Source organism: Miscanthus floridulus, chromosome 5 (assembly GCF_019320115.1).
Source record: "Miscanthus floridulus cultivar M001 chromosome 5, ASM1932011v1, whole genome shotgun sequence".
Classification (NCBI taxonomy): Eukaryota; Viridiplantae; Streptophyta; class Magnoliopsida; order Poales; family Poaceae; genus Miscanthus; species Miscanthus floridulus.
This window is the reverse complement of record NC_089584.1, coordinates 109,161,800-109,187,171: the sequence shown is the minus strand read 5'-3', so window position 1 is coordinate 109,187,171 and position 25,372 is coordinate 109,161,800. Positions and strand designations below refer to the sequence as shown.

The 25,372-nt window shown below is 45.0% G+C and overlaps 3 protein-coding genes and 1 pseudogene across 3 annotated transcripts; 1 reads left to right on the top strand and 3 right to left on the bottom strand.

Moving 5' to 3' along the window:
• Positions 1-2,111: 2,111 nt before the first annotated feature.
• Positions 2,112-5,252, bottom strand: LOC136452976 (probable hexosyltransferase MUCI70; annotated as a pseudogene).
• Positions 5,253-5,565: 313 nt separating this feature from the next.
• LOC136452975 (oil body-associated protein 2A) lies at positions 5,566-6,564 on the top strand. Its single transcript, XM_066453555.1, has 2 exons — positions 5,566-5,871; positions 5,932-6,564. The coding sequence occupies exons 1-2, from the start codon at positions 5,577-5,579 to the stop codon at positions 6,387-6,389; spliced, it is 753 nt and encodes a 250-aa protein (XP_066309652.1). The 5' UTR covers positions 5,566-5,576; the 3' UTR covers positions 6,390-6,564.
• An 896-nt stretch (positions 6,565-7,460) lies between these two features.
• On the bottom strand, positions 7,461-14,704 carry LOC136455103 (protein NRT1/ PTR FAMILY 4.3-like). The gene is made up of 7 exons (XM_066455261.1): positions 14,594-14,704; positions 13,422-13,481; positions 11,987-12,107; positions 9,491-9,708; positions 8,960-9,400; positions 8,595-8,722; positions 7,461-8,481 (listed from the first exon to the last, which is right to left on the bottom strand). Exons 1-7 carry the CDS (start codon positions 14,702-14,704, stop codon positions 7,611-7,613), a joined length of 1,950 nt encoding a protein of 649 aa, XP_066311358.1. The 3' UTR covers positions 7,461-7,610.
• A 3,994-nt stretch (positions 14,705-18,698) lies between these two features.
• On the bottom strand, positions 18,699-23,654 carry LOC136450454 (MACPF domain-containing protein CAD1-like). Its single transcript, XM_066450895.1, has 6 exons — positions 23,165-23,654; positions 22,767-23,005; positions 22,435-22,630; positions 20,127-20,310; positions 19,808-19,971; positions 18,699-19,480 (listed from the first exon to the last, which is right to left on the bottom strand). The coding sequence occupies exons 1-6, from the start codon at positions 23,450-23,452 to the stop codon at positions 18,878-18,880; spliced, it is 1,674 nt and encodes a 557-aa protein (XP_066306992.1). The 5' UTR covers positions 23,453-23,654; the 3' UTR covers positions 18,699-18,877.
• Between the last annotated feature and the right edge of the window lie 1,718 nt (positions 23,655-25,372).

Sequence of the window (25,372 nt, the reverse complement as noted above, 5' to 3'; positions counted from 1 at the left end):
GGAGTGAAGCAATCAATCACAAGAATGAATACCAATGAAGACCAATCACCTCGAAATCAAATGATGACACAATGATTTTTACCGAGGTTCATTTGCTTGCCGGCAAACTAGTCCTCATTGTGGTGATTCACTCACTTAGAGGTTCACGCGCTAATTGGCATCACACGTCAAACCCTCAATAGGGTGCCGCACAACCAACACAAGATAAGGATCACACAAGTCACGAGCAATTCACTAGAGTATATTTTGGCTCTCCATCGGGGAAATGTCAAGAACCCCCTCACAATCACTAAGATCGGAGCCGTAGACAATCATCAACCTCCGCTCGACGATCCTCGCTGCTCCAAGCCGTCTAGGTGGCGGCAACCACTAAGAGTAACAAGCAAATCCCACAGCGAAACACGAACACCAAGTGCCTCTAGATACAAACACTTAAGCAATGCACTTGGATTCACTCTCAATCTCACAAAGATGATGAATCTATGATGGAGATGAGTGGGAGGACTTTAGCTAAGCTCACAAGGTTGCTATGTCAATGCAAATGGACAAGAGAGTGAGCTTGAGCCAGCCATAGGGCTTAAATAGAGAGCCTTCACGAATAGAGTCGTTGGCTCCTCGGTCCACTGAAAAACGGGACAACCGGACGCGCTGGTCAGATCGACCAGACGCTGGACCTCAGCGTCCGGTCGTGCGATGCACGCCATGTGGCCCCTGCTTCAAATGCTGATCGTCCGATCTCAACGGTCATCAGTGCATTTAAGTTGTGACCAGACGCGTTGCTTCGAAGTGACCGGACGCAGGACCTCAGCGTCCGGTCATTTCCAGTAAGCATCCAAAGACAATTTTTCACGATCGGACGCGTCCGATCACCCTTGACCGGACTCACCCAGCGTTCGGTCAGTCACTCTCTTCACTGTGTGCTGCCATGTTAGCAGGACCGGATGTACTCCATCAGCGTCCGGTCATTAAGTGACCCAGCGTCCGGTCGAAGACCAACGCCAGCGTTTTCATTGCTTCCACTGACCGGACGTAGGACCCCAGCGTCCGGTCCCTACGTGACTAACTTCTTTTCAACTCTATCTTCTTCACACTTGCTTAAATGTGCCAACCACCAAGTGTGTCACCTTGTGCACATGTGTTAGTATATTTTCATAAATATTTTTAAGGGTGTTAGCACTCCACTAGATCTTAAATGCATATGCAATAAGTTAGAGCATCTAGTGACACTTTGATAACCGTATTTCGATACGAGTTTCACTCCTCTTAATAGAACGACTATCGATCCTAAATATGATCACACTCTTTAAATGTCTCGATCACTAAAACAAAATGGCTCCTACAACTTATACATTTGCTTTGAGCCTTTTGTTTTTCTTTTTCTTCTTTTCAAGTCCAAGCACTTGATCATCACCATAGCATCACCATCGTCATGTCATGATCTTCATTTGCTTCACCACTTGGAATGTGCTACCTATCTCATGATCACTTGATAAACTAGGTTAGCACTTAGGGTTGTATCAATTCACCAAAATCAAACTAGAGCTTTCAGCGGCGGGTGGGTGGGCTCCCCTATTACGCGTGCGGCGAACGCTCTGTTACACGGGAGACGGAACAGGGTGTGTCAGAGCACCATCCTGATGCGGGCCTGGGGCCAAACGTCCTAGCGCTAGTTATTCCTAACTCAAAATGAAGGGAGTTCCATCTAAAATAGGAGGAACGGAATTCCAATGTATTGCGCAGAGAAGGAAGCTGCCTTAGAAAAACAAGGCCAACAACAGAACTCCGCAATGAGAATTTTCGCTTCCTCCAGGCAGGAGCATATTTTGTTAAAAAATGATTCCTCTGTTCAAGTACCACATTACAAAGTATCCTGTGACTCGTCCTTCTTCCTCCTCGCGACGGCCCTTCCCGCGGTCTTCTTCTCCCTCCCGCGCTCATCCTTGACCCCGCCCTCCTCCTCGTCGTCACTTTGCCGAGCTCCAGCAAGACCCTACCACCCGTAGCAACCACCTTCTTCCCCTCCCCCCCTTTCGCTGGAGCACCATCATGGCTATGACTGCCTCCGCCCCGACTTGACCCGACCGCCTTCACCATCGCTAGGACCATAACGCCGCCCTCCCGCCGCCTGGCTAGCCTACCTCCTCATGAACCCCCTTCTAAGCTCGTCGAGAGAAGGAGAGGGAGTCAGCGAGCTCGTCATCTCCGACGCCGGTGACCTCCTCGCCAAAATCCTAGTCGCCTTCTTCCTCTCCAACGCAGGCACATGTGCAGGCGGGCACGGGGGAGTGGGTCGCGCCGTCCGTGTGTTACCTTTAGCGTAAAAACAATATTATTCAGAGGCATTCTTGACTGCAGATAAAATAATGGGAAAAGAAAATCTCCATTGCTGCCCTGTTTGCTTCGCTGAAAAGCAAGCTGAAAAGTACTGGTTGCTGATTTATTGTGAGAGAAAAATATTATACCATTGCTGATAAGTTAAGCGAACAGATTTCAGCGACAGCCATCTGCAGCAGAAGCCGAATTAATTGATAACGGACACCAGTTCAACTAGGAAAGAAAACGGAGGCAGAACAGTGTTCTTTCTCTTCCATCCAAAGAAAACGATATCTTTTACATATAGTGGCAACATCGTGTGATTGTGTTGCAGTAAAGCAACAGCTTAACGTGTTTCAGGTTCAGATCCGTGACTCCTTTACAGGAAGAATGCAAAGATAATAATATACAACAACAAAATTGTGAACCAGAGATGTCGACGATTAGAACCATATATGTATATCAATGGTTAGTTGACTACCAGAAAATGAATTGGGGGGAAGGTTACGGCGTAGAAGACTCTGGATTTGTCTGTGCAAGAGGTTTTACTTTCCTTGTGTGACCCAAACTATTCACAAGGTCCCTGCGAGTGCATACAGGGAACATGCTCATTCCATGCATGTTTAGTCGCCACAAAACATATGGGAAACTGAGCTGATCACGAGATGTGAAGCGAACCACTTCATTAAACCAAGCACACATGAAATGGTTCGGTGCAGGGGTGAGTTCCCTCACAATAACAGAGGCTTCAGCTAGAGCTGAAAATCAAACAGGTAAATTCATCATATCAGACATGCTTCATAGTTCGCAGTATACAGAAATATCAACAGGAGCACAAGAATAATTGTTTGAGAAAGATTAACAAACTGACCTTTCAGTCCGTGCAATCTTTTTGTGTCCGGCATCCCATCTTGACGATACTGAGTTAATTGTACCTCTACCTCTTCGGGAGTAGCCTTGTGCTTTTGAATAATAGCTTTCCCCTCATCATATATGTTACTCCGTGCTCCATGTTCAGAGATAGCAAATGTAGAGTTTGTCCTCCAAAGAAGAGCTTCAAGCACTCCTATCGGATCCCTTCGAAATTGGTATTTAGAGTCAACCCATATGGAGTACCTTGCCTCCGGGAAAAGCCGATGAGTCAACATCTGCAAAAATCATGTTAAGTGATTTGGTATCAGAACACACGTTGTTGCCCAATCCTACAACAACAAAGCCTTTAAGTCCCAAATAAGTTGGGGTTGCCCAATCCTAAAAATAAAATTTCAGGTTTAGGAAAGTGAGGGTGATAATAGCAGCAAATTACTTTACCCATGCTTCTATCATGACCAATTGGTACAGAGGATAGATTATAGCATCTTAAGGTTTCTACCTTTGGTATCTTCCCATTTAATCGTTGATCTACAAAAGGGAGGCTCCTGACAACAATGATCCGCCACCTTCCTATCATGCCATCATCACCAATTACCTTTCCTTCAGCTTCCTGAGTTGATAGTGTCACTTCATCCCAGAAAGCCACATAGCAAACCTGCTTTACCACAAGACCATGAAAACTCGTATAATCATCAAATGTGATGGTTTACTCTGACATTCAATTCTGAAAATCTTGGAGGATGCAATACCCTGCCAATAGAAGAATTGGCCATTCCAATAGGTTGATATAGATCATCCCCACCACCAAATGCACAGGTAGACACAACAACTTTACAGGCTCTAATGTATCTCCTGTCCTCCTCAGAAATTTTGAAGCCACCATTGTCGCTGTAGAAACCACAGTGCACACTAACAGTCTCATTCACCTGCACAAGTATGGAAATACGTTAAACATGTCAGGGAGGCGCAACTTTGTGACAGCAAAACAGTACACATAAGTAAGCCTTAAAACCTTGAAGCTATCTTCTCTTTCAGCAAGTGTCTGAAATCCTGTAAACAGGTTAAACCTTGTTGCTTCCGCATGTTGCAGTAAATATGTAGAGTTTGCTTCGGAGTGGTACGTGTCATAGTCATTGTCATCAGATTTGTAAGTGATTCTGTTCACCACAGAACCGAGTCTTGTGCCCTCCGGGAATGCCAAATTCCCCAAACTTTTGGGGCTAAGGAGCTTCAAGCAAGCTGTCAATATCAATGCCACAAAAACTAATCATGCCACTCTTAACATTCAGTTGTAGGTGAAGTCAAACTAATAAAGAGGCTAAAGACTCTGGTATCCAAACCAAGAAAAGCTTACTGATCTGTGATCTTTCAGACCATCACACGAAAAACGATCTCTGACTAATAAGTAGAAACGAGCACACAAGCATTTTCACACTCCTATTCTGCCTGATGTATCACTACTTCGTCAGCGTGCAAGATCTAAAATGTTCAGATCAATCGCCCATGAATATCTAATTAGTTGTGCAAAAACAGCAACCAGCACCGACAAAAGTACGGCATATCGCCGTGCAATGCAGCACTCGCGCTACCAATTAGCCACACTGATTCCTTGTTAAATTTAGTCAATTCGGTACCAAACCTCCTCTACAATCGCCAGGGGCACGGGGGAGTAGGAACAGTTTATGTGTAGATCGAACTAGAGTAGGTGGGGGGGGAACTCACGCTCGCGCACGCCATGGACGAGGTGTGTGGTCGGGCCGAGCCGTCCGAGGCTGGAGACCGGTGGAGCGGGACCCTGGGACGAGGCGCGGAGCCGCGAGGCCTCGAAGAGGAGGAGCGCGACGGCCGGGAGGAGCAGGAGAACAGGCCACCACCGCGCCACCAACCGCACCGCTCGCTGCCCCAAGCTACGCGCTGCCGCCTTCCGCCTTACAGCGCGCGGTCTCCGTGTCGGTGCCGCCGCAGCACCGTCGTCGTCGGAGACCGTGATGGAGATGCTTCGGATCGTCGACGACGGCATCGGGAAGGAAGCAGTGGCGAAATGGTGGCCGTGGTGGGTTTGCCATTTAGCGGATGGGTGGGCTCGTGGCCTGGGAAGAGAGAGCCCAACCAAGGCGGGCCCATCTACAACGCTTCGGCACTTTGGCGGGCCACGGGCCACTCAAAATTCTCGCACAGCACCGCAGTCGGCGACATTTGTCGTTACAGCTGTTTCAGGCATCTGCCACCTCGGTCACATGCCGCCCGCCACGTCGAGACCACGAGCTCCATACGTGTCACGCCCAGCCATTCCCGATGTGTCTGGTCTCGTGTTTTAAAGAGCGCGCCGGAGCGCCCCAATCCGATGTCGTGACACAAGGCTGAGCAAAGCGAGCTAGATCGATCCGACGATGGCGTCCAGCGACGGGAAGCCACTGCCAACCCCGGCCTCTGCGGGCGGCGCCGGCGGCGCCGCGCCGCCGGGGCAGCCGACCACGGTGGCGTCCAAGGTGCTGGACATGGGCGCGGCGGCGATGCAGTTTCTGCGCCCCGTGAAGCAGGTGAAGCAGCACGTGTGCACGTTCGCGCTGTACGCGCACGACCCGAAACGGCAGGTGGAGACGCACCACTACGTCTCCCGCCTCAACCAGGACTTCCTCCAGTGCGCCGTCTACGACTCCGACAGAGCCGACGCGCGCCTCATCGGTGCGTGCACCGTGCACCCATTTAATCTTTGGCATCAGCTTATGAATCTTTGAATGGCAGGCGTGGAGTACATCGTGTCGAGGAAGATCTTCGAGTCGCTGCCGGCGGAGGAGCAGCGGCTGTGGCACTCGCACGCGCACGAGATCAAGTCCGGCCTGTGGACGAGTCCGCACGTGCCGACGCCGCTGGAGAAGGCGGAACTGGACCACCTGGCCACCACGTTCGGCAAGTTCTGGTGCACCTGGCAGGTGGACCGCGGCGACCGCCTGCCGCTGGGCGCCCCCGCGCTGATGGTGTCCCCGCAGGCCGACCCCGCCGCCACCGTGCGCCCCGACCTGGTCCGGAAGCGAGACGACAGGTACGGCTTCTCCACGGAGGAGCTCCGCGCTGCTAGGTTCGACGTCGAGGCGCCCGCCGAGGAACACCCGGGGAAGGCCGACTACTGGCTCCGCCACCGCAAGGGGTTCGCGGTGGACGTCGTGCCGCACGAGATGAAGCGTCACGCGCCGTTCCCGTGAGCCGTGTGCAAAACCAGTACTGTGTGCAGTGGCGCATGTGTAATAAAACAAAACAAGCATCCAACCAGCAGTCTCTCCGAACTCATGAATGGCATGCGTTTGTTTGCTTTTCAGTTCACGAGTGTTCAAATCAGCCGTACGTATATGCGCGTGTATGGATGAAGTGGATTGATGGAAAAAGAAAAACACATAAACCTTGCAGGTGTTAAAACTAGAAGAACTGCAATGGCGCCCCTCCCAATTACAAGTGGAATTTTCTTGCCTTCTGAATTTCGAATTGCTAATCGATTGCTCAAACAGCGAAGCTTACACGTCTAACAAGGTTCAACAAAGAGAGGATGACACAAGCTGGGACTTTGGGCCCTAAATGAGGGCGAGTCATGGTACATCTTTTCGCACGGTCCGAAGCATGCCACGGCATGAAATATATTTTTTTGTCTAAGCATGGTCGGCATGATTTTTTTTTAAAATATTTTGGACCATGCTTGGAAAAGACCAGCGACACGCATCTACAACTCGTCTCCTGACATTTAGGGGTTATTCGGTAGAGACTGAATACTACTTTTTAGTTTTTTTTTAGTCCCTTTTAACCAAATAAAATGGACTACTAAGTCTCTAGTCCACTAGTCTTTTGGGAGAGACTTTTTAGGACTAATGAACTAACTTTACAGCCCTTATCCCTCCCTCCCTCATCTCCTTCCAAAGGAAGAAGAAGGATATTTTAATCTTTGTTCAGCCCTTTAGTCCCTTTTAGTCCCTGAAACCAAACATGTTATTTAGTTTCTCTTTTAGTCTTCAATCTTTAGTTCCTGGAACCAAACATGACCTTATTATACCATCTCTCGTTTAATTTTTGAATAGATTAAAAAAATTATTAAAATTTTTATAAAAATTAGTACACATAAGATATATATTTCATAATTACGAGCAGAAAAAGAAGACTATTAGAGATATTTTGAGGGCTATACTTAGGCCCGTACGGCTAGAAGATATACCGATCGGTGCCAAGATCATGCTTGGACCAGAGAAAAAATTTACCGTGTTATATCGACAGGGTCCGATTGTCTTACATGCGTAGGGGACACGACTCGAAACGACACCAAGTACGAGAGGGCCATTTGCCGTACCGGCACGGCACAGCATAAGTCCCACCTCTAGCTGACGGTGAAACAAAACAGCACTCGCGAAGAGGCTAGCTAGATATATAACCACACGAGTGCATCACACTTGCTGTTGCTGCTCCTCGGCGGCGAGCGCCTTTTCCTGAGGCTTGTAGTTGTACCAACTTGCCCAGAATAGGTAGTTGAAAAGGTTGAGGGTGCTAAGCACGGCAAGCAGCCAGAAGAAGAGGTCGAGGTGGTTGCGGTTCATGTTGATGTTGCCGGCGAGCCATCCGCCGCTCGCCGTGGACCTTCTGGTGGCCTCGTTGACGGCCTTCACGATGATGGTGCTCATGAAGTAGCCCAGCGAAAGGGAGCACCACAGGAACGAGGACGACATGGACTTGAGCGCCGCAGGCGCCTGCGAGTAGAAGAACTCCATGAGGCCGACGTAGGTGAACATGTCGGCGATGCCGAACACGGCGAACTGCGGCGCCAGCCAGAAGCAGGACATGGGCAGATGTTGGAGCCCGGGAATCATGTCCAGCATGCTGTTCCTCTCGGCCACCTTCTTGCGCTTCACCTCCACGACGGCGGCGATGACCATGGAGATGATGGAGAGCACGAGGCCGACGCCCACGCGCTTCAGGTACGTGATCCCGGTGGGGATGCCCGTCAGGCGGCGCGCGAAGGGCACGAAGAGCTTCTCGTAGATGGGGACGGCGAAGATGAGGAAGACGAGCGGGATGATGGGTATGGAAGCCACCGGCATCTTGAAATGCGGTCCGAGCGCCGTGTCCATCGTGCTGCCTTGCACCATGGAGAAGGTCTGCAGCTGCGCGAGGCAGGTGCCCATGATGATGGCGCTGCAGAAGATGGGCACCATGGCCAGCACCGTCTTGGCGTGCTCCACCTGCGTCACCCGGCACTGACGCCACGGGTTCGCCGCCGCGTCCATGTCTGTCTGAACTATGGCCGCCCTGTCCAGGAATCTGAGCACGCGATGAAACAGTAACCGTCAGTGCCTGCTTGCTGCCTGCCAGGAGTAGTTTCTTGACGCTGATCGAACACAGTAGTTTATATGAGCATGGTAGTGAGCGTCAACCTGAACGGCCTATCCCTGTGCGCCACGAACTCCGTGTCAGGCGAAGCCTTGTTCCTGCTGATCTCGTACAGCTCGTCGGGGTCCTCAGGGAGCTGCTGTTTCCTGTTCCTGATTGCAGCGACGTACACCTGAACACAACAGTTGTTGTACCGCACCTCGTTGAGAACTACTGTAATTTTTGTATAATAACATAGACTGATAGACATAGCCTGCAACGCATGGTGTGCTCCTTCCTATCCTACCTATGCTAAAGGCGGAAGAATGGAGAGAGAGAGAGAGAGAGAGAGAGAGAGAGAGAGAGAGAGAGAGAGAGAGAGAGAGAGAGAGAGAGAGACAGGGAGACAGAGAGGGTGTTTATTCTTGACCTGGAAGATCTCCTTTAGCGCACTGCTTCCCTGCACGGTGGCGATGCGGTACCTCGGCAGGCCAGCGATGAAGACGATGACGGCGAGGCCCATAACGCCCGTGGCGGCGGCGAACCCCTCTGCATATCCTTTGAATTCCTGCATCCACACGAACACCGTGACGCTGATGGCGCCGCCGGTGCAGAGGCTAAGCAGCAGGTAGTTGAAGCAGCTGGACATCTGCAGCTTCTCCTTGGGGTGCTTGGCGTCGAACTGGTCGGCGCAGTGCGCCGGCAGGGCCGCCTTGATGCCTCCCGAGCCGAGCGCGATGAGGTACAGCGCCAGGTAGAGGTGCACCTCGTTGTCGCCGTGCACCCGCTGGCACGTCAGCGGCTTTCTGGGGTCGCACGGGGGAGGCTTCAGCCGGTCGGAGCGCGCCTGCAGCATCAGCAGCAGGAGCCCCTGCAAATGCAAGAGACGCCACAGATAAACGCAGGCGATCGATAAAGCAGCAGGGAAACCATCCGTCAGACACAGAACAGGCATTCGTACCACGAGCTCAACCACTGATGATAGGATCACAGTCATGTATCGGCCGATGAAGACGTCAGCGAAGACGGAGATGAGCACGGCGATCATGTAGCTGGTGCCCATGTAGTTGGTCAGCAGGTTTGAGGAGTCTTCAAGGTTCATGTGCATGACGCCCAGGAAGTAGATCATGAGGTTCACGGCCAGAGACAAGGTGGCCATGCTCTCAAGTCCGAAATTGACTGCAAATCCAACACCACGGCTCCGAGTGTTATGCTTGGTTCAAAGATGTTTCTTGGCCACTTACGGCAAATCTGGTAACTAGTGTCGCGTAATTAACACTTGGTGCTGCTCATATATTTCTTGTGAACATGTTGGTATCTTAATATTGTTAATTAGACGCTCCATGTTAATCTTCATGAGACATGCTAGAAAAAAAAGATATATCATATAAATTCACATAATAATCGGAAACATCTGGCTATTGATTTGGTAGACTCTAATCAACATAGTTAATAATAACCTTGGATTTATTTTGTTTTCCAATAAATTACCCTCTACCATTATGATAAATAAATAAAGTAACCTTCTAATTTGCATCCAAATTCACCTTTATCATCATAAAAGATAAATTAAAAATGACCCTCTAAATTTGCATCTAAATTACACACGTTTATCACTATCAAAGGTAATGCAAATTAACCCCTAAATTTGCTTTTAAATTAACCAAATCTGCCATTATGAAAAATGATATAAATTAACCCCTTTAAGTTTGCCTAATTTTCTACACTCTAATCATCGTCGCCAATAATAGTCATTGGATCGTTCAGAAAAACAACAAATAGAGTAACCCATCAATTTGCATCTAAATTATCCACCCTACCATTATAAAACTTAATTTTAAATAAATCTCTAAAATTTACATCTAAATTACCCACATACGTTTTTATGAAAGATAATATAAATTGCCCACTTTAATTTATCTCTAAATTATTTATCATTATAAAAAATAAACTAAAATAAATCTCAATTACGTCTAAAATACCAATGTGAGGTATTATGGAAAACAAACTCAATAACCATAAAGTATGTTCTATATGTTTCTAAATTACATATATTGTTTCAAAGTAGCATACATGTTATGTGCCACTATGTAGACCAAGTAAACATGCATATTTTATGCTAGGATTACTATAATAGGTTGGTTATTGATTGTGAATGAAATGTCCTCTTAAAAAAACCATGTACCAATGTATTGATACTAATAATTCATTTTAAATTATACTAAATTCTATAATTCATTATTTTAGATGGGTTCATAATTTTGAATTAAACATTATGATATACTAATGTTGGTGGTTAAAATTCAATACCCCTGCGAATATAATTTTTTGATAGAGAAAATTTAACATGTTGAGTACTGTGGCACATACTAAAATGACCGATTTTGGCATTGTAGTAAAAATAAGTATAGGACCTAGGATCAATTTTTAAATAAAATTATAAAGAAAAATTCTGAATAAAAGATACAATAAGTACTAGAGTTTCAACTTAACATGTGGATAAAAGTTTACAACAACTAATAGGATCAAAAGCTATAGTATAGAATCAAGATGTTAATAATATGATATAACAAGAGCTGATATAACATAAGAAAATGTTTCAACTAAATACACATTAAATATCCACAAGTCAAAGGTGCAATGCAAAATATGAAAACAAATATCTAGGGTATCTATGCGTATGTGTTAGAAAATGAATAAAGATATGTAGAGTAAAGATAAACAATTCTGATTAGTTGTACTCACTAAATTTATTCGTGAAATTTTAATAATTATATAGATAAGATTGTAGGCCATGTTAGAGTACTAATTGATTGACTGGTTGTACAGTGGTTAATTTTACTTTAGAAATTGCCTAACTAATCCCTCACTTCGTGTATATTCAACTTGGTCAAACGAGTTCAAAATGTAGGTTGTTTTATTTTTGTTTTAAGTTAAACTTCTACTTTGACAACATCTATCGTGACATACCATGTGGTATGTCATGATAGCACACTTATTTAATATGTTAGATGTTATCAAAGTTGAAAAAGTTTAACTTAAATAAAAAATAATATATTTAATGAAACTAATTTGATGTTGATGCTGTACTTTGTGAAGGTTTAAGAAGTTTGACTTAGAACAAATCTAAAACATGTTACATTTTGTAATGGAGGGGACTATTAGTCCAGGCATAGCAACTCTCTGACTCCATTACCTAATGTTTTTGATAGTCCCTTGATGGGGTATTATTATTTTTATATACATTCAGCATATGATGCGATTTCATGTTATCATCTAGAAACACATTGTCTAGAAATTTACTACTATCTATAATCAACAGAATTAGCTCGATAAAACTGAATGTATGGGCTCAAAAGAATTAGTTTCGCAAGTGCATTCACTTGAGTACTTAAGAAATAAATTCTTCTGAATGCAAATTCAGTCCAGAAACCATAAAGTTAGGAATAGGAGGTACCAAGAATGAAGAAACTATTGCCCAAACCACCATGGCGTCCTCGCAATGCAGGTCTTCCCCGCCAATCAACCTTCCCTTCAACGACTTCATACGTATTTCCTCCAACAGCACGTGTCTCCACCTAGTGCACAGATAATATATGTGAATAACCAAGCCACGCCTTTGTCATCCTTTTGGCTTAGGATCAAGTTTGTGAAAATATGTCTATGCAGATATGGATAAGTAAGCATTAAATGGACAAATAAACTTAATCTGGAGTGATATACTTTGCTGTTGGATTCAGATACTTTACTTCAATCCTTATAAATAGTAAAAGGGAAAGTGAGCTAGAGATATTGAAGCGGGGAAGCAGTACTTTACTTTAATCCTTATAAATTGTAAGGATTGAAGGAGAAGTGAGCTAGAGATAATGAAACGGGGAAGCAATAAATTGCAAGGTTCGAAATCATAATAAGCGACTCGTTCGTCAACCTCTAGGAGAATAACACAATTAAATCCTAGAACGAGTTCAAGAAAATTGAGTGCTCGTGTCAAGCCGAGAATTTGAATCCAGGTGGACAGGTTGTATCATAAAGAACCCAACCAGCTTATAGCAGAACAACGACTAACTCTTTCTCGCAGATGATTTTCAGAGGGACATACTGGATCAGACTTTGGTCGCAGCTGTCTAAAGAGAAAGAGGGAAGACAAATGAAGGAAGGTTGTCTTTTACTGGAAGTTTTGATGTTGGAAGTCTTCGGAAAGCGTTGGTGGAGACATCTAAAGAGGATTAAAACTTAAGGGCTATGTGTTTTAGCATCAGCTCTTAGAGGATTTTTTTGCTTTACTTAGTTTCAGTTGTTCTGGATTGTGTAACCGGTTTTCGGTTTGGCCTTAGTGCTGTTTCTGTATCGTGTGGCTGTACACATTCACTTGCTGAATGTTGGAGGCCGGATGTTCCTTCCTTAATCTAAAAAAAAAACAGCTTATAGCTACGCATAGTTCGCTATGATGAGAAGATTGGACACCCTATATCACTAGGCTCAGCTCAGGTCCATCGTTTGATGAGTATCACTTAAGGTAGTACAACCAAAGCTTCTTCGTGAATGAGTGTCTGCTATTGTTTCGTGGGTATCTATAAGTGTTCGGATACAATAAGCCAATAACACAACTAGTTCTCTGTTTTTTTATTTGTTCTTGCCAAGTCATCAATAACAGTGCCCATGGATGCTGGCACGTGATTGTTTGGTTTCATATTTTCTTTTTAGGAATTCAGAGTGTAGAATCCAATCCATAAAAGAAAAGGAGACAGTCATGTTGACAGTTATCCATGCACACGCAATTTTCATATAAGGTAATAGCAATCATGTCTTCTGCTATATGAAATACTCCTAATAAGCAGTTAAGCACCAGCTGTATCAAAAGGAAAATAGGAACCAAGGACCAAGGCACATACCATGGAGATGGAGTCTGCCTTGCCGTTGGCTTCAGATGCTTTGCTCATTTCCTCGTGTTCCTATTAAGATTCAAGAAAATAATACAGATGAGAACATTGTCATGATGAGAAGTTGGAAATGACAGAGAGAAAGCAAGCCACCATTTTGGCCAAGAACTATCTAAGGACTAAGGAGGATAGGCAGAAGGTGCAGCTGCAAGGACTTATAAAAGCATGCTGCTCGAACGAGTCATCCTAGGATATTGATATTCTCTTGATTTGTTTATTCTTGCTATAGACAATAACTGTGGAGTTCTTTGAATTCTTTTGTACAGCTTGGTGGATATATACAATCACAACAGCCAGACATTGATTTAGAACTTAGCAAACTCAGTGCACACAAAGATTAGTCAGCTTTGTCCGGATCTTCTGTCATATGCATAATGCATAGTAGGCTCTCCATGGAAATATCCACAGATTTGTTCTTGAAGGACCTTCCTGTCCATATCACACGTCGTCCTTCGGTACTTTAACAATGCTGAAAACCACACCATGTGTCTCCTACTCTCGTTCCTCACTGACGGCGATCAAATCGAAGCAAAAAATGGTTCAGAAACACTGAAACAGTACTCGAGAGCGTGACATTTCATTGGAGCATTGTTTGCCACTTGCTGCCAGGGCCGGCGTTGGCATATGATGGATTTTGCAAGACAGCACTGTAATATAAAACTAATCCACAATTCCACGGAGACGTCTCGAGAATGTCCCTGCGGAAACACCAAGTCAGAAGGCACAAGGGAGCAGGAGGAATCTTTGGTTAAAAATTCATCCAGCCTGCACTCTGCATATTTCTGTTCCTAAATTAAAAGAGTTGCCTTCCGACCAACTTTATCTATTTTGCAGTAGGAGATCCATGTGCAGTTTTAAATTATGAGCAACGGAGCACAACTTGCATTGAAATTAAAATAGTATAGTAGGGAGAAAATTTAAAGGACGTACCAGTGCAGAGAGCTCCCGCTCTGTGCGGGGTCTGGGAAAGGGTGCCAGTGGTAAGCCTTACCCTCGCTCGTGCAATGCGAGGAGACCGCGACTTGAACCCGGGACCTTCCGGTCATACGCGGTAAGACTCTACCGCTTGCACCAGGCCCGTCCTTCAGTCAGGAGAAAATTTCTTCAGAATTAATTCAGCTTACGTTTCTGTAAAGGTCCCGGATACGATTTGCAAAATTGCAGGGAAAGCGAAAGGAAGTCAACTTCAAGCATCTGCTGAGGTCCATCAGATGAGATGCCAAAAGACGCGGCATCGCGCGTCAAGGGCTAGAATACCCCGATACTTTACTCAGGTTGCGTATCGGTATCGCGATACGTATCGGATACTCCGATAGGCCGATACGCCTCCGATACGGTATCGGGAAGACAAATGGCTTGGAAACACAACTTTGCAAGAACAATATCCAAGTCTTTATAATATTGCCAGGCCTAAACATGTAACTATAGGTAAAGTGTTTGGCGTTTTTCCACACAATCTCTCTTGGCGCACGATCTAATAGGTCCTAAGTTAAGTTAGTAGCTTGGAATAATTTGTTACCACGTATTACTAACATACAATTTTCCCACGAGCTAGATGTTTTTCATTGGAATTTACACGCAAATAGATAATTCTAAGTAAAATCACACTACCAAGCATTAATAAATGTTGATGTCCCCAATTTTAACAAAAGTTTATGGAAACTGAAGGCCCCATTAAAAATCAAAATCTTTTTGTGGTATTTACGAAGAGTTGTTGTATTGATCAAGGATAATCTTGCTAAGCGCAACTGGCATGGTAGTAAAACATGTTGCTTTTGTCGTAAAGATGAGACAATTAGGCACCTGTTTTTTGAATGCCACTTCGCTCGTTCTATTGGTTGATTATTCAAGTGGCTACTGTACTAACTAAACCTTGCAGTGTTTCTGACTTGTTTGGTGGTTGGTTAGGAGGATTTAGTAAAGAATTAAAACCACTACTTCTGCTTGGAGCGTCTGTTACTTTCTGGTGACTTTCGTTTAGTAGAAATGATATTGTTTTTCAAAAGAAAAAAGCATGTTCTTCCTGTATAGGTTATCTATTTGGTCATCCACCGGCTACGTACTTGGGCTATTCTACAGAAGGTGTCTCGTAATAGTTGGCGCAGGTGGCCAAGGATATTTTCTTCGGGCACATGGATCTAGTCTACGAATTGATAGTCAGTAGAATGTGTCAGTCTCCTTTTTATTTTTGTGGTTGTGTGCTTCTTTGTTGGACGGAGGCCGGAAGCACATCTTCAAGGCTTTGCATCATTTTGATGTAATTCTTTGAGAATTTAATAAAAGCTTCCTTTATAAAAAAATAGATCTTAAGCATGTGCTCCAACCTTTCTCTAGAACTCGAGATACTTTTCCATGCCTCTACCTAGGATTGCAGCTTCAGACAAGATCATTGTAGAAAATTGACGTACAACCTCTCATCGAGCGAATCGGAAAAAGGCTACCAGGATGGAAGGATCATATGTTGAATCGGGCAGGGCGTCTAATGCTTGTCACATCATTGCTTTCCTCTATGCAGACGTACCATCTCACAGTATTCCCCCTAGCGGTCTAGGCAAAAAAAAAAAAAACAAATTGACAAAATTAGAAGGTCTTTTATATGGAAAGGGGATGATAACACAAATAGTGGTCGCTGTCTAGTCAATGGGACGACAACATAAATGGTGGCCGCTGTCTAGTCAATTGACCAACAGTCAGTAACCCAAAAGACCTTGGAGGGTTAGGAGTCATTGACTTGGACAAGTTTGGAAGAGCCTACGACTTCGTTGGCTATGGCAAGAATGGGTGGATGACTCTAAACCGTAGGCAGGAACGATGTGCCCTGCAATGCAGCTGACCGACTCATCTACCATGCATCCACCACAATAACGGTGGGAAATGGCAGGAAAGCACGATTTTGGCATCACAATTGGATTGATAGGGAAGCACCTAGAAATTTGGCACCACACTTATTCGAACTAGTTAAAAGTAAAAACAAATCTGTTGAGCAAGAGCTCTGCAATGTTGCCTGGATTCGAATCCTGCCCAGCAACATTACAACAACCATCCAATTTGAGGAGCTGCTCTCATTGTGGATTAGGCTTCAAATGTTCAGTTACAGCCCGAGATAAGAGACTCAATAGCCTGGAGATGGACGCCAGATGGGCAATACTCCACGAATTCCGCGGACCGGGTTCAGTTCAAAGGCTCATATAGAAGATGCAAGTCAAACCTAATTTGAAAAGCTCACATAGAAAACTAGTGTAAGTTGTTTGCGTGGACGCTCATACAAGGCAAAATTCTCATGGCGGATGTTTTGGCTTGGCCTCACCAGGACTGTTGCGTTCTGTGCAATGGGCCACTTCAAATTGGCCTACACCTGTGCCTCCATTTCCCTTTGGCGAAACTTGTTTGGCATCAAGCGTTGGTCTGGGAACACTCTGACACTAGTCTGATGCATTGGACGATTCATCGTCCATCAACTCTTGGTGGGAGGCAGTGACACAAAAGGTAGAAAAAGAGCAACGGCGGCGTTTCAATGGCTTGTCCATTTATGTCATGTGGAACCTTTGGAAAGAGCGGAACTGGAGACTTTTTTTAATTTAAAAACCGTTTCATGACAGCACAAGAAGTGGCTATGAAAGTAAAAGAAGACTTCTGAGTTAAGGAGAAGGGTGCTTGTTTCGATGTAACTTACATGAATTTTTATTTGGTGTCTTCTTGAGTGGGGCATGTGTGCAAGGCCTCTTTGTCTTTATTGTGTTTAAGACTTATTTTCCCTCTTAATTGAAAGACAGAGCTCCTGCCATATTTTTCAAAAGAAAAAAAGATGCCAAAAGATCAACTCATCAACAGTAACAAGAAGAGCACATGCCCTTTTATTTACAGTTACAGAGACTGAGATTGCACTGCCTTTCAATGAGAACGGCTCGCTGTAACCATTCATGTGATATCTTTATACTTTGTTCCCTTATACTCCCTCTTTCTCCAAATAAATCAACTCATAGAATCCGTGCCAGTTAAATTTTTTAAGTTTGACTAACTTTATAGAAAAGAATAACAACATCTATGACATAAAATAAGCATATTATGAAAATATATATTCTATGGTACATCTAATGATACTAGTTTGATATCATAAAATTTGATGTTTTTTTTTCTACAAATTCGATTAAAGTTTAAAAAGTTTGACTTAAGATAATTTCAAGAATCTATTTATTTAGGGACAAAGGGAGCATGAATGTTTCTGAAATTCATATATCCTTTTGTGGAGTGCACAAACATGTTGTGTTTGTAGTCATTCTCGGGAACAAACCGCAGTTGTTTTCAAATTCCAAGAGCGGAGAGACAAGCACAAATAGCAACTTCCAAACAGATGGGAAACACGTCAACATAATATTTTTATACGATCTACGAGCTGAGTTTGCTGACGCTAGCTCAAAAAAGATACTTGAATTTCAGCATAGCAACGATCTCGCATTACGAAAGACAATGAATACCTTAGTCCAGGCAAAACAATTATTTTTCTGTTCTCGTCCCTTACCCTGTCGACCTCAGGCAAAGCTATAAGAACTAAGAAGCATATGCAAGAGCAATTCTTGGACTTCTGTTAACAGCGACTCATTTCTCTTCTCTAGAAAGAAGAGCTGACACATTGTTACCGCTACTTTTGTTCTCTTCTCGACACATTCATGTAACATGAAGCTACAACATAGCTACTTCTAGAACAGTAACAAACACAACAACGGCATGTTGTAAACTCCAAGTTAGCTAACACTAGCACAAAAGGATACATGAATCTCAGGAAGCATTTATGCATGTTACATATTATTACGAAGAGGTGTTGCATCCCCTCACCCACACAGGCAGTATCATCGTTCACACCAACCGTCTGGTAGAGTAACCAAGCAATATCTATGAGACAGAACAAACTTTGAAAAATTCCATACTCATTATCAACTGTTGAACCTGGGATTTATGCCAACATGCAACAACCATGCACTTCCATTCTCATCTGTGCCAGAACGTCAATCATGCAGTAAAAAAGTGACTCGCCCAGATGTGCAACATGAATCCAATTGATGAAAATCAATAAAAACTGTTAGCACTTAGTAACCAAGAGTGAATATACTAATTATGCTCCACTGATGAATTTTGGAGAGCAAAACACCAGTGCCAAAACTCATGGAACACATCATTTCACTGTCACAATCAGATGGCTGTGGAAGAGATGACAGAGGCCAGATCAAACACTTTTGAACTGAGCATAAACATCTTCATGCTACTTCACTCACGGCATCAACAAGAAGCATAGATCCACGTCAAGTTACAAGGGGGACGGAAAGCCATACATGAAAAACAAAAGAACAAATGCTACCTTAAAACATGGTGCTCAATATCAGAGTGAGTAAATGAATGCTTTAAACATTTGGTTAATAATTCAATAAGGAGTACTTTGCACGCACAACAATCCTGCCTTTCTCGACACCCAACTTAGCACCTGTGATCAGCCAGTGGCCAGGCGCGTCTTGTGGGCCCTTCAATGTTTCTGTCATGTCAACGATCTTCAGAAGTTTAGCATTATCACTTGAGGACGATGAAGATTCGTCTGTTTTATGAATTGAGGAACTTGATGGGCCGTGGTCCCACACTGATCTTCTAATTGTGCACCCAGGAACCCTGGAGAACAAAAGTTTAAGGTGGAGAACACTCTTTGCACCAAAATCCCACACTCCCAACTGTGCTCCTGTAACAATATAAACACCAGATAGGTCTGTAATATTTGTTTCAGTGTACTCTATTGGTGCTGTGCTAACATGAGCAAAGTTCTTCCATTTGATTGGCTCAAACCATCGGCTGTCCTGTTCTTCAGGGCCTTGCCATTTTGGAGGTCCAATGGTAATATGGGAGTCCCAATGAGGTAGGAATATCTTTGGTAATGATCCAAGGTGCTGCAAATGAATAGCCAGACGATTCTGTTTGGCTCCTTCCAAGAGCAGTTTGAGGCCAACAACTGGTCGACGCCCAACAGAGATCTGCACGTGTCTCATTCAGAGTTAGCATGTTCACCAAAAATTGATTGTCTTAAAAATATATCTTTTTTATGAGTAAAATGCACCATAGGTACAGCACTTGTGCCTCAGGTGCAATTTACACATATTTGTTCTTCTGCATGCCCTGGTCTTTAGAATTATATTATTATTCAGCCCAGTAGAAAAATGTTTATGATGGTAACTGTGCTTCACAGACTCAGCTAATACAAAATAGCATTTCGTGAGAACAATTAAAATAGCCTTTCTAGTGTAAAATTAGAAAAAGTAATCACTGTACTCATATTTTCATATTTAAGGGGTAGCCTTTACCTGTTCTGTGCTAATGAAGAGCTTTGGGCCCATTAAGCTAAACTGAAGCGATGGGCAGACAGGTTCCTTCCTGTGGTGACCAGCAATACCTGGTGGAGCTGGAGCCCAAACTAGTGGGACTTGAAAATCTAAGAAGTACTGTAATTCTTCAATTGGAGGTTTGTCTGTAAAACAGAACTTATCAAAACAGTATAACTGAAGAGATATCACATTATATGTTAGCTTTAAGCTCAGGGCATTATAAATGCACTATATTCAATGTGGCGAATGAGTTGCATAACTGCATAGGAAAAAATAAGTAATCAAAAGCAGGTCTTACAGGTCAAGTATAGCTCAACTGCACGAGCAAGGTGCTTCTTTCCTGGTATATCGTCAACAAGAGAGACAATTGAGAGAAAGGTCATGCCTATGACATCTGGTGCTGAGGCAACAGTTCCTTTCCAATCACTAAAACTTTGAACAAGATCACAACCACCCCTCCTTCTGAATATTACTGTCATATCCTGTAAAGGATAAAGCAACAGCTAATCAATGTTTACATTTAAATGCTAGAACGGTGGGCAGTTCAGGTGCCAGGAGAGTGCATGTTCCATCTACAGGTGACTCTACAATGCCTCTCATTACTTGTACATGCACACATTAAAACATCAGTTACAAAGACATATGATTTAATTTTATGTGTGTCTGTCCTTACTGCCGTTACCAGTGAGTAGATTGACACGTGCTAGGGAGTTCATGGTGGTACTAGTTGGAGAGGCAGGTTATGACTGGGAGTAGGTTCTCCAGGTGATTAAGGGGCCATTTGGTAGTGCTCCGGCTCCAACTCCACCCGCTCTAGCTTCTGCTCCTCTTGGATTGTTGTGTTAACCATCTAGTATAGCTTCACAAGTGGATTTCAGGCAATGACAGTCTCCTGGCTCCATCTTCGAAGAAGCAAACCTGCCTTAGTCCAGAGAAAACCACACTCTTCAGGCAGCAGTGCAACACATGCCGGATCTGCGGTTACCAACTTGGCCTCAGTGGTGGCAGGCAAATCCTGCTTGACCTTGCCCTGAGAGCCCTTGAGTAGCAGCTGGGGGAGCAGCGGACATCCAAAAGGGATGGTGTGGGCAGCAGATAGGGTTGGTGGGTGACAGAGATGGGCGCCGCAGCCAGTGGAGAAGGGCAAGTGGAGAGGGCTCGGCCAACACATGAATGCAGAGTGAATAAAGGAGAGTAGGTATTTTGCTCCGCGAGTGCAGTCTCAAAACGGTAAATTGATTTGTGCAATTCACGAGTGGAGCTTGAGCAGGCGGCAGTGTTTGGTAGTGCTCCTAAGCTTCTAGTGGGGATGCTGGCTCAGGAGCGCTACCAAATGGCCCCTAATGTCCACAAATGGATCCAGCTGGCCGGAACACAGGAAAACATACCCTCGGAAGTTGAGCATAGAGCAGTTTTCTCCATTTTTATTTGACATGGTCCCACCAACCGATTTTTGTAGTTTAGAGCTACTGAACCAAGCTTCTGTTAGCTTTTCATCAGCTTGTTGTTTCTAACCAACACTAGGCATGTAGCATGCTCTTAGCCAGGTATCTATAGTTCATATAGGTATAAGTCTACAATGCTAAGTTGTATGAAACTCCTCCAGCATGAGTTTAACAAATTCTGTTTTTCCCACTGAATGCACACATACAAACAATCTTCTCTCACACCAGACCTAGCCTCCCTCTTCATGCTACCACTATCTCAGCAAGCTTACGATAAGTTGCAGAATTTACAAAGGCAGCTGCTTATGGTGCCCTTTGATACACAGGCCATCGACCAATGGTCCTTCATATGGGGAAATCAGACTTACACCTCCAGCAAACTTTATAATTTATCCTTTGTGAGTGTCCAAGTCCCTGATACTCACAGATGGATCTGGAAATCAAAATATGTTCCGAGAATTAAATTATTTGCCTCGCTTATGTTTGTGGACAGACTAAATACAAGGACTATGCTCAAGAGAAGCAACAGCACATCCATCAAGGAAGATATTGACCATCTCTTCTTTGCCTGTCCTTTTGCTACGCGGTGCTGGAATACTCTCAACATACAGTGGGATTAACACTTTAACTTGGGAGGCTTTTAGCAGTGAGACAAGCCACACATTTGCAATTCTTTATGGAGATTTTCATGGCAGACTGCTGGTAGCTCTGGAAGCTCAGGAATGGATTTTTTTATGGAGATCGTGCTAGTCATAGCCTCTGGGTCGCGAGATTCAAGGAACAGTCCATCCTCCAAATGCATCGAGTATTCGAGTCAGAGAAGATCTTCAACCTTCTGTTTTCCAATGTCTAGGGTCTCTTGTGTAATCTATTTTTCTTTTCTTTCTGTACATATGTTATACTCTGTTTTTATAAAAAAAAATGAAGTTCTGTGGGGGAACTCACCCACAGTTTTTCCTTCAAAAAACTGATTGTAACTGTTTATTCACAATAGCTAACACATTTTTTTAGAGATGCATCAAGTGCCCATAAAAAGTAACCAATCATGCACAAACTATCCTTTGTAACAAGCAGTTATATAACAATTCAGGCAAACCAAATAATGTAGCTAAAACACCTCTAGTAAACTTAGATAAAGAAAGCAGTAAGGAGTTTGCTAACCTTCTCACTGTAATTGATAGGAGTTGCATTTGACTTATTTTGCACATCTGAGAATCTTTCCCTCCCAATTTCCCTCACATAATTTTTGAACTCCAGCTCTGACAATTGGGACGATGAATGCTGCTTAATGTATACCTCATCCTTACCACCAACCGTAACAGAGATAATAATATGGGTACCGTAATTCTCAATAAAGCTGCAGGCAAGTGAAACAAGAATTTCAGGCTTCAGCTAATCAGGTGCGTAAAGTACTAGGCTAAGAGTTGTACAGAATGGGACTGATCAGAAATGGATCCTGATAACAGTATCAAATAAGAAGATTACCTACTGACCTAGCCAATGCTGATGGATCCCAAACATTTGGGATTGCGCGCTTAACGCCCTCAAGCAGCGTCAGTTCAGAACTCCTAATTTTCACTCGAAACAGAGGCAGAGAATAGCCATCAATCGCAAGGGCCTTCGTGGCCGCCGCATCATTCTTCCATGAACCGGTGAAGCTGAACAGAGAGTTAAAGGAACCCAGAGGTACTGTCTCGGACAAGCCTGACTTGCCGTTGAAATACTCAGCCATCTGCCAACAAAGACATAAGAGTCACATAAGGCGAAGTAAACGGCCGCGGAGCACAGGACATCGACTAGGATTCGCATCACAAGTGCAGAACAAACAGAACAGAACGCGGCGCACGATCCGATCGGAAGTTTCCAATCGGGACGAAGCACCCCAGCTCACCTTATCGAAGCTGCAGACGAAGGGCGCGTCCGCTACGGCGGAGCCTGGGCCGTGGGGGATGTTGCGGATGCGCTGGGGCTCTATGCGGCACTGCTCGACCTCGACGTCGGGGGGCACGCTCGGGAGGACGCCGCCGTCGGGGAGAGGGAGATCCCGCGCACGGTCCTCCTCGAGCGCCACGAGCCTTCCGGCTCCCTTGCAGTAGAGCAGCCGGTGGTCTCCAGCTGCGTCGAGGCCGCGCCCCATCGCCTGTAGCGCCGCCTCCAGGGCGGAGCCCGCGAGGCTCATGGCTGATGGGGGCCCGCCGCCACTCCGCCCCCCTCTTCCTCTTCCTCTTCCTCTTCCTCCTCCGCCTCGGGATTCGCGCCGGCTACGAGAGGGGAAGACCGGCAGGAGGTCGGGAGCTGTCGCGACGGAAGCTTCTGACCGCCGCTGCTGCTGCCGATCGATGAGAGAGAGAGAGAGAGAGAGAGAGAGAGTAGGGGACACGGTTTCTCGGGACAAGGACAACCGGAGGAGGGGAAGGCGACCCCGCTGCTGAGGTGGTTGGGTTTGACTGGCTTTTCTTTTTCTTCATTTAATTATTTTTTCTTAAATTCGTGCCGCGGTTGCTTTTATTACAGTATTAGTCAGTAAGGGACATCTTACTCGGCGATTTGCTGTTAATGGCTTTCAACGTTGTCATGCTAGCCAGATATTTCAAAGCACGCTTTCAATGTTGTCACGCTGTGTATGTTTGAAAGGTGGCTTGTTCTCTCTTGATAGAATGCATGGTTTTGAATACCAGGTTGACTTCTTGTTTTGGAATCTGGTGGAAAAGCTAACACGTTGAGATTTTCAAAAAGAGACTAATATAATAAAAGAAAAGGAAACAATATTGTGCGGCACTTGCCGGGTAATTTTACGCAAGCTACAAATAAATTCAAACAACAAATTCTAGAGATTTAAGGTATACACATATATGAAACCCAAAAATTTGAGAACATTTTTAGCTAAGTAAATAGTGATTGATTCATCTTTCTTCAAATCTCGAAAGCTAAGAAAATAGAACATTATAGATCAAAGTTCTTCTAGCAGAATGGCCACCATAAAAAAATCTAGGTTTGGTGAACTGGTCTGTAACTCATCGACTAAGGGGGCTTTGGGTATTCAGAAATTAGACTAATACAAAATTAATGTTCTTTCCATATGGCTTTTTAAGCTCACTAACTTATTAAGAAATAAATATACGGCGTGAATAGCGCCCGGACTTCAGGCCTCGTCGGCTGCGCGTGCCCCGCCTGACCCGCATGTTGCTGCGCCTTGTAACACCCTGGTGTTACGATATTGTTTAGCACCGTGATTTAGGTCTAAGAAAAATTTTCGAAACGATTTTCTCGGATTTTAAAATTTAACTTATGTATGTCTGATAGCAAATAAAAGGGCGAATGGCTTGTTTATTTGATTAAGCGTGAAAAACAATTTTTATAAACAAATCGCTGTTCACATCCGCGTCGCGTCGTCTATCGCGCAGGCGCGCAATCAGCAGAGCCACGCGACGTCCGTGTGTTCGGCTTATGCGTGCTCCCTCACGTCCGTGCTCTGGCGCGCGTTATTGAGGTGAATCCATGCCGCTGCTGTCCTTACCTCATTGTCGTTCTAGCCGCTTGAATACGGTGGTGCGTTTCCCCCCTGCTCTGAATCAATCCATCATCTGAATTATTAGTGTCGTGTCGCGTTGTCGGACCACGTCGCCGTGTACGAGGGCTTGCTAGATATCGCCGACGGAGCCGTACTACAGTCTGCCTCCGTTGTCTCGCCGCGTTATTATCTTTGTCACGACACCGTTGTCTGTCTTTGCGTCCCGCCAAGTTGAATCGTCTCGTCCATGCACTGCTGTCCTGCGCCTTGCCAAGTGCCAAGCGTTTCTGTGCTGGCACTTGGCCACTGTCCTCGTTGGCACTGCCCCTGCGTGCGCCTTGGCCGGCCACCATGTGCGCTTGCTTTCTCGTCGGTCCCGCTCTTGTCCTTCCGACCATGGCCGCACTTGCTGCTGCTGCCCTCGTGCGCCTTAAGCCGAATGCCGAGCTGACACTGTCGTGCCGTTCTTGCTGCTCCACGGCGCCGCCCCCCTCCTCTACTTGCCTCGCGCCGGCACCCCGCCGCCAAGGCGCCCCGCAAGAGCGCGCTGCTCAACCGCGCCCGAGCCGCGCGTGGCTCCTCGCCTTT